The sequence below is a fragment of the Argopecten irradians genome, chromosome 6, assembly GCF_041381155.1.
Source record: "Argopecten irradians isolate NY chromosome 6, Ai_NY, whole genome shotgun sequence".
Classification (NCBI taxonomy): Eukaryota; Metazoa; Mollusca; class Bivalvia; order Pectinida; family Pectinidae; genus Argopecten; species Argopecten irradians.
The window spans coordinates 9,656,475-9,673,914 of record NC_091139.1 but is presented as its reverse complement, the minus strand read 5'-3'; the positions used below and the strand labels follow the sequence as shown (position 1 = coordinate 9,673,914).

Sequence of the window (17,440 nt, the reverse complement as noted above, 5' to 3'; positions counted from 1 at the left end):
AGCTAATATGTGAAGATCAGCTCGTTTCATTGTAAATTGTATAAGAATACATTTTCTCAAATGTTACTGTTTATTTATCACATACATTCAGTGTTCACATGTTCAGTTATACCAAAACACATTACTCGTATCTTTGTAGATACTAATGAATAAGTTAGTATGTAAGACCCATAGAAATGGGAGCTAACAGTAATGTTTAAGGAATGATGGCAGATTGGACACTGACTTAAGAGATACCAGTACTATACATTAGGGGTTTTTTCATTAGCTTCTTTTACCAATTTTTCATGTAAGAAGCATTAACCAGTTTAGTATTTACATCTTGTTCATTACCAGCCATGTACCATAATAAGCTTGTAACAATTTGTCATTACATTCATGTACCAGGTATAGCCCTAACTCTTGTCGCAGTATATCAGTACCTAGAATAGCTCCTTTACAACTTGTCATTTAAACAGCAGTACCAGAATAGCCTTTTACACTTGTCATTACAGCAGTACCAGTAATAGCCCTTTACACTTGTCACTTACAGCCAGTACCAGAATAGCCTTTAACATTTGTCATTAACAAACAGTACCAGAATAGCCTTTAACACTTGTTCATTACAGCAGCAGTACCAGAATTGCCATTTACACTTGTCATTACTTTCAGTACCAGAGTAGCACTGTACGCTTGTCATTACAGCAGTACCAGAATAGCACTTTACACTTTGTCATTTCAGCAGTACCAGAATCAGATTTTACAACCATGTCATTACATCATAACCAGAATTAGCATTTACACTTGTCTTTACAGTCAGTAACTAGAATAAGCCTTTACACTTGTCATCTATAACAGTAACAGAAATAGCATCCTTTATAACATTGTCTCAATTACAGCAGTACCAGAATAGCATTTTCGACTTGTTCATTTATAACAGTAACAGATTAAGCCTATACACTTGTCCATTACAGTAGTTCAAGAGAATAGACCTTACACTTGTCATTACAGCAGTAGCAGAATAGCCTTGACAATTGTCATTACAAGCAGTATACCTAAATAGCTTTACAACTTGTCATTATAAACAGTACCAGAATAGCTTAACACTTGTCATTATAACAGTACCAGAATACGCATTTTCACTTGTCATTACAGCAAGTACCAGAATATTCTTAAAATTTTCCAATTTATATACAGTACCAAATATCTTTAAATTGTCATATATGAACAGTAACCAGACATAGCCCTTTACACTTGTCCATTACAAGCCAAGTAACCAGAATAGCCTTTACACATGTCATTATAACAGTACCAAGAATAGCCTTACATACTTGTCATTACATCAGTACCAAGAATACCCTTTTTACGACTTGTCAATTAACGGCAGTACCGAAAAAGCCTTTTCACACTTGTCATTACGCGCAGTAACCAGAATAGCCCTTACATTTGTACTTTATAGGCAGTTACCATAAATTGCCTTTTTACAATTGTCATTACATAAAGTACCAAGTAAGCCTTGACGCTTGTCAGTTACAGCAGTACCAGAATAGCCTTTACACTTGTCATTACAGCAGTACCAGAATAGCCTTTACACTTGTCATTACAGCAGTACCAGAATAGCCTTTACACTTGTCATTACAGCAGTACCAGAATAGCCTTTACACTTGTCATTATAACAGTACCAGAATAGCCTTTACAACTTGTCATTACAATAGTACCAGAATAGCTAATACACTTGATCATTATAACAGTACCTGAATAGCCTTTTACACTTGTCATGAAAGGCAGTACCAGAATAGCCTTTAAACTTGTCATTATAATAGTACTCAGAATAGCCTTCTAACAATTGTCATTTACGGCAGAACCAACAAATACCAGGAATGCATTTAACTTGTCACTAAATAACCAACAGTACCAGAATAGCCTTTAAACTTGTCATTATTACAGTACCAGGAATTAGCCTTAACACTTGTCATTATAACAGTAACAGAACATTCTTTACACTTGTCATTTCGACAGTACCAGCAATGCATTTACACTTGTCACTTAAAACGGCTACCTACAGAATAGAATTTTACACTTGTCATTACAGCAAGTAAAGAATAGCCTTTTACAGTTGTCATTATAACAGTACCAGCGAATAGCCTTATTTACAGTTGTCTTTACAACAGTACCAGGGGGGAATAGACTTTTCACTTGTCATTACAGCAGTACCAGAATAGCCTTTACACTTGTCATTACAACAGTACCAGAATAGCCTTTACACTTGTCATTACAGCAGTACCAGAATAGCCTTTACACTTGTCATTACAGCAGTACCAGAATAGCCTTTACACTTGTCATTACAGCAGTACCAGAATAGCCTTTACACTTGTCATTATAACAGTACCAGAATAGCCTTTACACTTGTCATTACAGCAGTACCAGAATAGCCTTTACACTTGTCATCTTAAACAATAAACAGAATAGCCCTTACATTTGTCATTATAACTGTACCGAATAGCCTGACAATTGTCATAACATCCAGTACCAGAGTAGCCTTTTACTTTTGTCATTACAGCAGTACCAGTATAGCCTTTACCACTTGTCATTACTGCAGTTACCAAGAATAGCCATTTAACATGTCATTACAGCAGTTACTAGAATAGCCTTTACAATTTGTCATTTAGCAGTACAGAATAGCCTTTACACTTGTCATACAGCTAGTTACCTAGAATTGCTTTAAAATTGTAATTACAAGCAGTAACTGAATAGCCTTTAACGCGATGTCATTACAGCAGTTCAGAATGCCTTTACAATTGTCATTATAACAGTACCCAGAAATAGCCTTTACACTTGCCATTACAGCAGTACCGGAATATGCTTGACCTATTGTCATTAAAATAGCACTGTAGATTTATGCAAGGGGGACATTTTTCCATTTTTGCTGCAAGGCCTTTTCACGCAAAAAATTAATCAGGATTTTTTTGTGAATATAAATGTTATATTGAGATATTGATGTAATTACCAGCTTAATGTATATTTGCTATGGCTAGATTCCATCTATATGATTTCCAAAACTTGACTACAGGATGTACATTTTGCTGGCTAGAAAGGTCTTGAGCCTAGTGAAAAATATCTATTGTGTACATTATAAGTGAAATATAACTGTACATGTCTTTAATATTTTTTGATTAAAAATGTAATGTAAATTAACCATGATTCAGGTGAAGGTTTGTAAGTTTAGAATTCAGAAACAAATCAGAATGTCTAAAATAAATTTTAAGTAGCCAAAAAAAAAGGTTTTCAAATGTCTCTTTACATTATAAAACACACGCGAGACGAAATTACCTATTAACCGGGAATAAAAACCGTTTTCTCACATTACAAATACCATTGTCTTATTAACCGGGAATAAAAACCGTTTTTTCCTCAACAAATACATTCTTATGATTCAACACACTATTGTAAAGTTTATTAAATTTCACGACGTATATTACTTGCTTTAAAGGACGGAATATTTAAAGGATATGTCTTAAATTTTCGTTAAAAATAATCGGCAGCTCATGAATGACGGCCCCGCTTCAGATCAAGTAAGACGGTAACCTCGCACCCACAAGCCTACATCAAGAAGGATGCGCCGGCGGATATCAAAAACCCCGTGGTGACTAAATATCAAAATCAAATATCGTCGCGAACAACCTCATTAATTTTCTAGATTTGGATCCTAGTGCAGGTTTTATAACCGTATCTAACACAATAAGCGTACATGCTTAAGTAAACAATTTACACAGCACAGATAACATTAAATAACACCAATACTAAAATGTGAATGTTTTACATAAATAAAAATTAGTCACTTGGAAAGAAAGAATGAGCTGGGATGCTACGGGTTACATTTTCTAGTCACAGCTATTTCTTTTATAGTCCATGAACCAAAATTAGTTTGCATTTTATAATCTTACAAAATACATGAACAAAGCAGCAGACTAGCTGCTACTTGGTAATAAACTGACTGGTAAATATATAATACCATATTGCTCAATTTTAGTAACACACATTCCTATAATGATATTACAATCTGTGTCAGTTAGATAAAGTCTCATGGTTTACATTTAAATACAGTCCAGCAGGCCTTCATCTTCATGCTCGCAGGTCTCCAACCACATCTTCATGCCTGAAATACAGCAATATATAAAAACAGGTGTGTACAGGTAAATACAGGTGTTCAAAGTTCAGGTAATTTATATACAGGTTAATAAAGTTGTCACAGTTCATGTAAAATACAGGTGTAGTACAGGTAAATAACGTGTAATGTAATGGTATATAAAGATGTTAGGCTACAGGTAATTACAAGTGTGTCAGTACAGTAAATTCATGGTTTCAAGAGTACAGGTAAATTACATTTGTCAAGTTCAGGTAAATACATGTGTTAAATTACAGTGATCAAGTATCAGGTAAATACAGGTGTCAAGTAAAGGCTAAAACAGGTGTCAAAGAACAGGTAAACACATGTAATTATAGTTGTCAAGTACAGGTAATTACAGGTGTTCAAGCACTGGTTAGGTAAATACAGGTGTTCAAGTACAGGTAATTTTAAATACAGTTAATATAGTTGCCAAGCACATGTAAATACAGGTGTCAAGCAAAGTTATATAGAGGTGTAAAAGTAACAGGTATATACAGATGTTTTAGGTACCGAGTTAAAGTCAGGTGTCAATTACAGGAAAATACAGGTAAATACATATGACTTGCACAGGTAAATACAGGTGTCAAGTACAGGTAAATACAGGTGTCAAGTACAGGTAAATACAGGTGTCAAGTACAGGTATATACAGGTGTCAAGTACAGGTAAATACAGGTGTCAAGTACAGGTAAATACAGGTGTCAAGTACAGGTATATACAGGTGTCAAGTACAGGTAAATATACAGGTACAAGTTACAGGTATATACAGGTGTCAAGTACAGGTAATACAGGTGCCAAGTACAGGTAAATACAGGTGTCGAAGTACAGGTATATACAGGTGTACAAGTACAGGTAAATAACAGGTGTCAAGTACAGGTTAAATACAGGTAGTCAAGGGTGTCAAGTACAGGTAAATACTAGGTGTCCAAGATACAGGTAAATACAGGTGTTCAAGTACAGTGTATATAAAGGTGTCAAGTACAGGTAAATACAGGTGTTGGCAAGGGGGCACAGTGGGTGTCAAGTACAGGTATATACAGGTGTCAAGTACAGGTAAATACAGGTGTCAAGTACAGGTAAATAACAGGTGGATCAAGTACAGGTATATTACAGGTGTCAAGTCACAAGGTAAATACAGGTGTCAGTGTACAGGTAAATACAGGTGATCAAGTTACAGGGTATATACAGGTGTCAAGTACAGGTATTTACAGGTGTCAAGTTCAGGTAAATACAGGTGTCAAGTACAGGTATATACAGATGTCAAGTACACAGGTAAATACTAGGTGTCAAGTAAAGGTATATACAGATGCATGCACAGTGAATCAAGTCAGTACAGGTAAATACAGGTGTCAAAGTACAGGTAAATACAGTGTGTCAAGTACAGGTTATATTACAGGTGTCTGAAGTACAGGGTATATACAGGTGTCAAGTTACAGGTTTTTACAGGTGTCAAGTACAGGTAAATACAGGTGTCAAAGTACAGGTATTTATACAGGTGTCAAGTACAGGGTAAATACAGGTGTCAAGTACAGGTAAATACAGGTGTCTAGTACAGGTATATACAGGTGTCAAGTAACAGGTATATACAGGTGTCAAGTTACAGGTATATACCCAGGTGTCAAGTACAGGTATATACAGGTGTCAAGTACAGGTAAATTACAGGTGTCAAGTACAGGTAAATACAGGTGTCAAGTACAGTTATGTTATATACAGGTGTCAAGTACAGGTAAATACAGGTGTCAAGTACAGTAAATACAGGGTGTCAAGTACAGGTATTTACAGGTGCCAAGCACAGGTAAATACAGGTGTCAAGTACAGGTATATAGAAGGTGTCAGTACAGTGTAAATACAGGTGTCAAGTACAGGTATATACAGGTGTCATCGTACTGGTGTATATACAGGTGTCAAGTACAGGGTAAATACAGGTGTCAAGTACAGGTATATACAGGTGTCAAGTACAGGTAAATACAGGTGCCAAGCACAGGTAAATACAGGTGTCAAGTACAGGTATATACAGGTGTCAAGTACAGGTAAATACAGGTGTCAAGTACAGGTAAATACAGGTGTCAAGTACAGGTAAATACAGGTGTCAAGTACAGGTATATACAGGTGTCAAGTACAGGTAAATACAGGTGTCAAGTACAGGTATATACAGGTGTCAAGTATCAGGTAAATACAGGTGTCAAGTACAGGTAAAATATACAGGTGTCAAGTACAGGTATATACAGGTGTCAAGCACAGTAAATACAGGTGTCAAGTACAGGTATATAGAGTGTCAACGTACAGGTAAATACAGGGTGTCAAGTACAGGTATGGTTCATACAGTGTGTCAAGTACAGGTAAATACAGGTGTCAAGTACAGGTATATACAGGTGTCAAGTACAGGTAAATACAGGTGTCAAGTACAGGTAAATACAGGTTGTCAAGTACAGGTATATACAGGTGTCAAGTACAGGTAAATACAGGTGTCAAGTCAGTACAGGTATATACAGGTGTCAAGTACAGGTAAATACAGGTGTCAAAGTACAGGTATATACAGGTGTCAAGTAACAGGTAAATAAAGGTGTTCACTACAGGTAAATACAGGTGATACAAGCGCAGGTAAATACAGGTGTCAAGTACAGGTAAATACTGTAGATCATATACAGGGTATATCCACATTGGTTAATAGTGACAAACAATATGGACAGGATTGACTTAATGTGAAAGCAAATATGTTAACAAATAACCATCATGTTTGGAATTTCCTCACACAAGATTTATACAAAAGCCAGTTAGGATTAATATGTTAAAGATATTTATTTCATAAATGAACAGATCCTGAAGCTCTATATTTTATTGGTATATGATGAGCTATAATTTGGCTATACCTGATACTCTTTTCCCATTGCTGACATTTATGTGGATATTACTGGATGACTTGAGGATTTTGTATGCAATCTTCTTCTGTATATCTTTTGCTGTGTCAGTAATCTGCCAAAGTGAGTCTGAAAAAAAACTATCAAAAATATCAAAACATAAAGGCAATGTTAATGTGGATGGATTTAGTAACCCATATCTGCAAAAGTACTGATAATCATATTAATACGGCCCGAGTGCTAATATCAAATCACATGATATTTAGTTGTGACACAGTACATTATGATATTTTTTTCATGTTAAACATTACAGTAATTTTGTTCAAAATCTAAATTACAGGGCACATAAATGTTCAAACAGATGCATATACTAACGCCACATTTAATGTCCTCTTCACTGTTGGAGGAACGAAGAAAAAAAACTACACTATGTCTATAACTACTTACTCTTTTCACTGTATTGTTAGGAGTAGATGATAAATCTACATATGTCTATAAACTACTTACTCTATTTCCTGTTTGTTAGGAGTAGATGATAAATACTAACAATATGTCTATAACTATAACTTACTCTATTTCTGTTTGTTAGGTGAGTAGATGAAAAATCTACAATATGTCTATAACTACTTACTCTATTTCCTGTTTGTTAGGGGAGTAGATGATAAATCTACAATATGTCTATAACTAGTTACTTTATTTTTATGTTTGTTAGGAGTAGATGATAAATCTACAATATGTCCATAACTACCATACTCTATTTCCTGTTTGATAGAGTAGATGATAAATCTCAACAATATATGTCTATAACTAACTTACTCTATTTCATGTTTGTTAGGTAGATGATAAATCTACACATATGTCTATAAACTAACTTACTCTATTTCCTGTTTGTTAGGAGTAGATGATAAAATCTACAATATGATCTATAACTACTTACTCTATTTCCTGTTTGTTAGGTTCAGTAGATGATAAATCTACAATATGTCCTATAACTACTTACTCTATTTCCTGTTTGTTAGGAGTAGATGATAAATCTACCAATAATGTCCTATAACTATTTTACTCTATTATGTGTTAGGAGTAGCATGATAAATCTACACTATGTCTATACTACTTACTCAATTTCCTGTTTGTTAGGAGTAGATGATAAATCTACAATATGTCAATAAATACTTACTCTATTTCCTGTTTGTTAGGGAGTAGATGATAAATCTACAATATGTCTATAATACTTACTTACTCTATTTCCTGTTTGTTAGGAGTAGATGATAAATCTACAATATGTCTATAACTACTTACTCTATTTCCTGTTTGTTAGGAGTAGATGATAAATCTACAATATGTCTATAAACTACTACTCTATTTCCTGTTTGTTAGGAGTAGATGATAAAATCTACAATATGTCTACTCTATTATTTCCTGTTTGTTAGGAGTAGATGATAAATCTACACATATGTCTATAAAACTACTTACTCTATTTCCTGTTTGTTAGGAGTAGATGATAAATCTACAATATGTCTATAACTATACTTACTCTATTTCCTGTTTGTTAGGAGTAGATGATAAATCTACAATATGTCTACTCTATTTCCTGTTTGTTAGGAGTAGATGATAAATCTACAATATGTCTATAACTATACTTACTCTATTTCCTGTTTGTTAGGAGTAGATGATAAATCTACAATATGTCTATAACTACTTACTCTATTTCCTGTTTGTTAGAAGTAGATGATAAATCTACAATATGTCTATAACTACTTACTCTATTTCCTGTTTGTTAGGAGTAGATGATAAATCTACAATATGTCTATAACTACTTACTCTATTTCCTGTTTGTTAGGAGTAGATGATAAATCTACAATATGTCTATAACTACTTACTCTATTTCCTGTTTGTTAGGAGTAGATGATAAATCTACAATATGTCTATAACTACTTACTCTATTTCCTGTTTGTTAGGAGTAGATGATAAATCTACAATATGTCTATAACTACTTACTCTATTTCCTGTTTGTTAGGAGTAGATGATAAATCTACAATATGTCTATAACTACTTACTCTATTTCCTGTTTGTTAGGAGTAGATGATAAATCTACAATATGTCTATAACTACTTACTCTATTTCCTGTTTGTTAGGAGTAGATGATAAATCTACAATATGTCTATAACTACTTACTCTATTTCCTGTTTGTTAGAAGTAGATGATAAATCTACAATATGTCTATAACTAGTTACTCTATTTCCTGTTTGTTAGGAGTAGATGATAAATCTACAATATGTCTATAACTACTTACTCTATTTCCTGTTTGTTAGGAGTAGATGATAAATCTACAATATGTCTATAACTACTTACTCTATTTCCTGTTTGTTAGGAGTAGATGATAAATATAAATCTCTACAACATGTCTATAACTACTTACTCTATTTCCTGTTTGTTAGGAGAAGATGATAATTAAATCTACAATATGTCTATAACTATACTTACTCTATTTCCTGTTTGTTAGGAGTAGATGATAAATCTACAATATGTCTATAACTACTTACTCTATTTCCTGTTTGTTAGGAGTAGATGATAAATCTACAATATGTCTATAACTACTTACTCTATTTCCTGTTTGTTAGGAGTAGATGATAAATCTACAATATGTCTATAACTACTTACTCTATTTCCTGTTTGTTAGGAGTAGATGATAAATCTACAATATGTCTATAACTACTTACTCTATTTCCTGTTTGTTAGGAGTAGATGATAAATCTACAATATGTCTATAACTACTTACTCTATTTCCTGTTTGTTAGGAGTAGATGATAAATCTACAATATGTCTATAACTACTTACTCTATTTCCTGTTTGTTAGGAGTAGATGATAAATCTACAATATGTCTATAACTACTTACTCTATTTCCTGTTTGTTAGGAGTAGATGATAAATCTACAATATGTCTATAACTACTTACTCTATTTCCTGTTTGTTAGGAGTAGATGATAAATCTACAATATGTCTATAACTACTTACTCTATTTCCTGTTTGTTAGGAGTAGATGATAAATCTACAATATGTCTATAACTACTTACTCTATTTCCTGTTTGTTAGGAGTAGATGATAAATCTACAATATGTCTATAACTTACTACTTACTCTATTTCCTGTTTGTTAGGAGTAGATGATAAATCTACAATATGTCTATAACTACTTACTCTATTTCCTGTTTGTTAGGAGTAGATGATAAATCTACAATATGTCTATAACTACTTACTCTATTTCCTGTTTGTTAGGAGTAGATGATAAATCTACAATATGTCTATAACTACTTACTCTATTTCCTGTTTGTTAGGAGTAGATGATAAATCTACAATATGTCTATAACTACTTACTCTATTTCCTGTTTGTTAGGAGTAGATGATAAATCTACAATATGTCTATAACTATACTTACTCTATTTCCTGTTTGTTAGGAGTAGATGATAAATCTACAATATGTCTATAACTACTTACTCTATTTCCTGTTTGTTAGGAGTAGATGATAAATCTACAATATGTCTATAACTACTTACTCTATTTCCTGTTTGTTAGGAGTAGATGATAAATCTACAATATGTCTATAACTACTTACTCTATTTCCTGTTTGTTAGAAGTAGATGATAAATCTACAATATGTCTATAACTACTTACTCTATTTCCTGTTTGTTAGAAGTAGATGATAAATCTACAATATGTCTATAACTACTTACTCTATTTCCTGTTTGTTAGGAGTAGATGATAAATCTACAATATGTCTATAACTACTTACTCTATTTCCTGTTTGTTAGAAGTAGATGATAAATCTACAATATGTCTATAACTACTTACTCTATTTCCTGTTTGTTAGGAGTAGATGATAAATCTACAATATGTCTATAACTACTTACTCTATTTCCTGTTTGTTAGGAGTAGATGATAAATCTACAATATGTCTATAACTACTTACTCTATTTCCTGTTTGTTAGGAGTAGATGATAAATCTACAATATGTCTATAACTACTTACTCTATTTCCTGTTTGTTAGAAGTAGATGATAAATCTACAATATGTCTATAACTACTTACTCTATTTCCTGTTTGTTAGTTAGTAGATGATAAATCTACAATATGTCTATAACTACTTACTCTATTTCCTGTTTGTTAGGAGTAGATGATAAATCTACAATATGTCTATAACTACTTACTCTATTTCCTGTTTGTTAGGAGTAGATGATAAATCTACACTATGTCTATAACTACTTACTCTATTTCCTGTTTGTTAGGAGTAGATGATAAATCTACAATATGTCTATAACTACTTACTCTATTTCCTGTTTGTTAGAAGTAGATGATAAATCTACAATATGTCTATAACTACTTACTCTATTTCCTGTTTGTTAGAAGTAGATGATAAATCTACAATATGTCTATAACTACTTACTCTATTTCCTGTTTGTTAGAAGTAGATGATAAATCTACAATATGTCTATAACTACTTACTCTATTTCCTGTTTGTTAGAAGTAGATGATAAATCTACAATATGTCTATAACTACTTACTCTATTTCCTGTTTGTTAGGAGTAGATGATAAATCTACAATATGTCTATAACTACTTACTCTATTTCCTGTTTGTTAGAAGTAGATGATAAATCTACAATATGTCTATAACTACTTACTCTATTTCCTGTTTGTTAGGAGTAGATGATAAATCTACAATATGTCTATAACTACTTACTCTATTTCCTGTTTGTTAGAAGTAGATGATAAATCTACAATATGTCTATAACTATACTTACTCTATTTCCTGTTTGTTAGGAGTAGATGATAAATCTACAATATGTCTATAACTATACTTACTCTATTTCCTGTTTGTTAGAAGTAGATGATAAATCTACAATATGTCTATAACTACTTACTCTATTTCCTGTTTGTTAGGAGTAGATGATAAATCTACAATATGTCTATAACTACTTACTCTATTTCCTGTTTGTTAGGAGTAGATGATAAATCTACAATATGTCTATAACTACTTACTCTATTTCCTGTTTGTTAGGAGTAGATGATAAATCTACAATATGTCTATAACTACTTACTCTATTTCCTGTTTGTTAGGAGTAGATGATAAATCTACACTATGTCTATAACTACTTACTCTATTTCCTGTTTGTTAGGAGTAGATGATAAATCTACAATATGTCTATAACTATACTTACTCTATTTCCTGTTTGTTAGAAGTAGATGATAAATCTACAATATGTCTATAACTACTTACTCTATTTCCTGTTTGTTAGGAGTAGATGATAAATCTACAATATGTCTATAACTACTTACTCTATTTCCTGTTTGTTAGGAGTAGATGATAAATCTACAATATGTCTATAACTACTTACTCTATTTCCTGTTTGTTAGGAGTAGATGATAAATCTACAATATGTCTATAACTACTTACTCTATTTCCTGTTTGTTAGGAGTAGATGATAAATCTACAATATGTCTATAACTACTTACTCTATTTCCTGTTTGTTAGGAGTAGATGATAAATCTACAATATGTCTATAACTACTTACTCTATTTCCTGTTTGTTAGGAGTAGATGATAAATCTACAATATGTCTATAACTACTTACTCTATTTCCTGTTTGTTAGGAGTAGATGATAAATCTACAATATGTCTATAACTACTTACTCTATTTCCTGTTTGTTAGGAGTAGATGATAAATCTACAATATGTCTATAAACTACTTACTCTATTTCCTGTTTGTTAGGAGTAGATGATAAATCTACAATATGTCTATAACTACTTACTCTATTTCCTGTTTGTTAGGAGTAGATGATAAAACTACATTATGTCTATAACTATACTTACTCTATTTCCTGTTTGTTAGGAGCTAGTAGATGATAAATCTACAATATGTCTATAACTACTTACTCTATTTCCTGTTTGTTAGGAGTAGATGATAAATCTACAATATGTCTATAACTACTTACTCTATTTCCTGTTTGTTAGGAGTAGATGATAAATCTACAATTAGTCTGTCCTCCGCTGATTCCTCCTCAATTTCAGATTCTGGGGAGGAAAAAACAACAGAAAATTTATTGATTATTGAATTGAAATTTCATTGAATAGAGATATTATATATATTACCCTCGTTAGGTGTATGTCGCCAAGGACAGCTAGGGTAAATCATTATCATATTTCTTAATAGGACAAGATCCCAATAACAGGTCTCTTGTTCAGAAGTTTCAGTTTTATAAACATGTACATATAATTCAGTGTTTGAAAATGAAAATTTTGTGTTCCTGCAGTTTAAAAATGGTATATTAATGTAAATGATAAACATAATCTCCCATCACCTGGGCATGTGACAATGAAATCTGATTGGTGGTGGGGTTGGGGGGGTGGGGGGGTGGGGAGAGTATTCACAACTGAAACCTAAGGATTAATTCATGACTCAAACTCCTCCTCCTGCCTCCCTCTGTTTCTCTGCTAAAACCAATGACAAATCAGTGAATGGTTGGAGAATAAACAATTCTCAATCCAAATATTCTAAAGGATTGAAGAAATAAACAATATAATATGTATTTACCTTGGAGATTAAAGTTAATGTTGTAATACACATCATTAGGAATTCTTGTCTCCACTGGCCAGGCAAAATCTTTGCCTTCCTGTTTTGAGTCTGTAGGAAGAGTCCGTCTGCCATCCACAGCGTTCCAACCCCTACCATATACGTAAAACAGTTTCTTCTGTTTTACTCTATTTGGGCCTTTTTGCACATACATAAACTTAAAGTCATCTTCCTTTTCTTTGGATCCCTCTGTCAAAAAAAAGGATTGATTGAAAAAAAATAACACTTTTTATCAAACAATAAAGTGCACTAATTTACTTGGTCACTGGTTTCAAAAGTTGGACTATTCAAATCTGTATCCATGGTCCATCCATTTCTCTATTTCTCTAAAGTAATGTAGAGATCACTCTCAAATATAATTTTTAAAGGTACTTTCCACTCTGTCCCTAGTTGTGTATATCATATTTATGACTGCACAACAAATTGTTAAAAAAACCACAGCCTTTGAGTTTTGACAATTTGTACCAAAATTTCTCCTGAAATATCAAAGAGATCTTTTTCAAACTAATATATGTGTGTTTCTCTTGATCCCGAGTTGGGCATAGAGACTTAATTAGGTATGTAGCTTTTCTCAACTTTTTAGGAAAGGAAAATCTGCATTTGGAATAAAATATTAAAACAAAATACTTCTGTAAATGTGGCTATTTTTGCGAGTGTTTAATTTCATGATTTGCATGCATAAAACCTTTCGTGTTGTTGTTATTTTTGCGATACCGGTATATATATACACTTACAGATTTTTTATAGCAAAGTTCATACATGTACCAGAATATTACGCGCAGGGGATAATTTTTCATGATCAAGTGACCTTCGCGTAATTAGCATGAATTCCCCTCTCGCGTAAAATTTCCAGGACATCCAAAGACTGAAACCCAGTCCACAAATGTAACTTTCTGATGCAGCAATCAAATACTAAAACTACTTACTTTCGCTGAAGTCGTTGAGTCTTGCGTGGTAGAAGTAGTGGTCTTTATTGATCTTATCTGTCCCCTCGAATGGTTTACCCTTGGTCTTGTGTGGATCTACGTTCTCTGACGATTCCTTGTTACCGTAACGATAGCGGATAGAACCATGTTCAACGTCTACTAGAACTGGAGCATCAATACGTAGACGCTGCAAAAATATATACAAAAAGAATATATCCAGTAATCAATTATAGACGTGAAATACTCTGCTTTTGACATGTACTGACGTGATGAAGGCTATGTAATACGAGGGTTTTGAGATCCCAAAACGATGTGGGTAAAGTACTATTTACCGTCGATTAGTCCCACCTTCCAGTGATTATGACATCATTATTTGGCGTGATTTTTGTGACGTCATAATCACTTGAAGGTGGGACAAATCGACGGTTAATAGTACTTCACCCACGTCGTTTTGGGATCTCAAAACCCCTGTATTGTTGTATTGGTGTGTTAATGAATTAGCAGAGGCAAATGTTTTATTTTCTCAAGTACAGGTAGTCTGAAAAATATTTGAAGATTAATTATAATTGATTTTATGTCATTATTAAGCGTGAAATGTCACATTCAAATTGAGTGAAAATTTTCGTCCGTGAAATGTTGACGTTACAATCAATAACTATCTGCAAGGGCAGATAACTCTTTATCACATAACTGGCCCGTCTAGCCATGTCATACGGCCATGTCATAAATATCGTAAAACACATGTGTAACAACAAATGTAGTTTTTTGACGTTATAATCTATATATGATGTTGCATGATTGTTTCAGTAGACGGTAACGTCACACCCGCGCCGGATTTCTACTATTTTATAACGAGATGAAATTAAAAGTTTCACATATATTTCTATTAATGAAAGTTATGTGATAAATAGAATCTTACATTCATGACTATGTAATATGAATTTATCAAACATGTTAAATAATTTTATATGCCACTCACCTAAAGGCTCGTGGTATATCAAATTATTGAACTTGTTTGATAAATTTCATATTACACATATATAGCAACTCGTCATGTAAGATCCTCTATGTATATAATGCAAACTGCAAAGACACTTTTCTCTGATTTTGTTTTCATAGAGGTATGATTAATTTTTCTATGTTATCAAGCTAAATCTAACTTTCTGATTGGATGATTCTTTTTAGCTAAGCAATATGAAAAAAATCAGAGAATATGGCGTGAAAACCTGACATTATAGTGACGTTGTGTATTGATTTGGAAAAATAATCCCTTAAAATCAATGGATCAATGCATTAAAATGTATTCTATTTTATCATATATTCTAAATCATAAATTATAAATGATGATGACATGTCACTCTTTTTAATTTCATCTAGTTATGAAAAAAATGCTAGCAAAATTTTGTGAGAATCCGCTATGCAGGTGTAGCGGGATTGGTTTGGGTCGATCATCGGTGACCAGGTAGCTCAGTCGGTAGAGCACTCGGCTAGTATTCTGAGGGTCCCGAGTTCGAATCCCGGTCTGGCCGTTACATTTTCTCCTCCCCTGTTACAAAATTGGCGCCCCACGTTGGGCGCCAATGTAGAAGAACAGGGACAATACACATTCCTGTCGAGTGCCCCGACCAGGAATCGAACCTGGGTCTCCGGCGTGGAAATCTACGGCTCTACCGACTGAGCCAAAGAAGCATGCTCCGTCAGCTGAGTGACAGAGACCGAATTTAACACTATTTACAAGTCACACCGATCCGCTCCTTTTACACAGGAAAAAATCTCATATCCCTAGTATCTTCTTAATATACAATTAAAAAATGTGACATCAGTGCTTAATGAAAGGAAAAATACCAGCCAATCATTAAAGAAGTCAGCTTTTACATTGTAACATGAAAACAAAACGGCTGAGAAGACAAAATAAACCACTACAAATAGACCATCAGGCTAAAGTGGATCTTGTGATACCATTAATTACTTTATGAAATGTCTTATTACTCCAACGTTAATACGTTATTAGGAACTAGGTAGTTGGCAGTTATCAGAGAATGAATGCCAACTGGAAAAGGCAAATGCATTTGGCGCGATGTGTTTAACGTTACTTGTATCAGAGATCTAACTACGTTTAACTTACTGTACCTTGCGTTCACTCTTTCCTAGCGCATCGGAGTAGATGACACGAGGGTTCGCAGGAACGCCGACGGCTTGGTTACTTGCTCCAGAACCCATATTATCCCTTTCTAAATACAACCAGAAAATGGCGTCTGTGGTTACCCTGAGCGGAAGTCAAGTCCGGCCAGGGGACACACTAAATTCAGGATAAACCGCAGCGTGAACGTTAAGTCTCATTTATTAAAGAGGTACAGCTCGGTAACTTCGATTACATTTTTCTGTATATTGTGTACTGAAGCAGTAAAAGTACTCTTCTTGTCTTGAGATTTTTGTCTAGTTTGATGAAAAAAGATATAGCAATAGTCTGCTCATGATAAAATACATGACTTGGGCTTGGCTGAAGGGTTGTTTATATATATAATTAGTGGTCAGACTCAAACGGTACCGGTGTCATTTACATACAGCACAAATTTCCAGCCAAAACAATCACATTTCTAGTGCATATTCATTTTCTATATTAGTACATCACGTGGCAGAATACCTTCTAACCATATACATTAATCACTGCTGATGTAGCTGGCACGTGAATCTGGGTGCATCAAAACACTTTCTAGCTTGACCTCGATTGATAATTCCTGCCAAACCCATGAAACCTAGATGGGACAAATGTGACCTTGATGATTTTCAAAAAATAGTGAAGTACACCTTGGATACTTATGGTGGCATATTTCTGCCATCGATTTTCCGACTTACGACTTAATAATGTCGACATAATTAAGGCATTAA

General features: G+C 33.4%; 1 protein-coding gene across 1 annotated transcript; it reads right to left on the bottom strand.

The window, feature by feature from the left end:
- Positions 1 to 7,042: 7,042 nt before the first annotated feature.
- Positions 7,043 to 16,822, bottom strand: LOC138326262 (uncharacterized). The gene is made up of 5 exons (XM_069272382.1): positions 16,682 to 16,822; positions 14,552 to 14,738; positions 13,587 to 13,814; positions 12,988 to 13,066; positions 7,043 to 7,131 (listed from the first exon to the last, which is right to left on the bottom strand). The coding sequence occupies exons 1-5, from the start codon at positions 16,769 to 16,771 to the stop codon at positions 7,110 to 7,112; spliced, it is 606 nt and encodes a 201-aa protein (XP_069128483.1). The 5' UTR covers positions 16,772 to 16,822; the 3' UTR covers positions 7,043 to 7,109.
- Between the last annotated feature and the right edge of the window lie 618 nt (positions 16,823 to 17,440).

Coding starts and splice junctions, on each gene's coding strand:
- LOC138326262 (XM_069272382.1), bottom strand. CDS start 16,771: ATGGGTTCTGGAGCAAGTAACCAAGCCGTCGGCGTTCCTGCGAACCCT. Junction 14,739..16,681: donor TAGGAAAGAGTGAACGCAAG/GTACAGTAAGTT, acceptor ATATTTTTGCAG/CGTCTACGTATTGATGCTCC. Junction 13,067..13,586: donor CATTAACTTTAATCTCCAAG/GTAAATACATAT, acceptor TTTCCTCCCCAG/AATCTGAAATTGAGGAGGAA.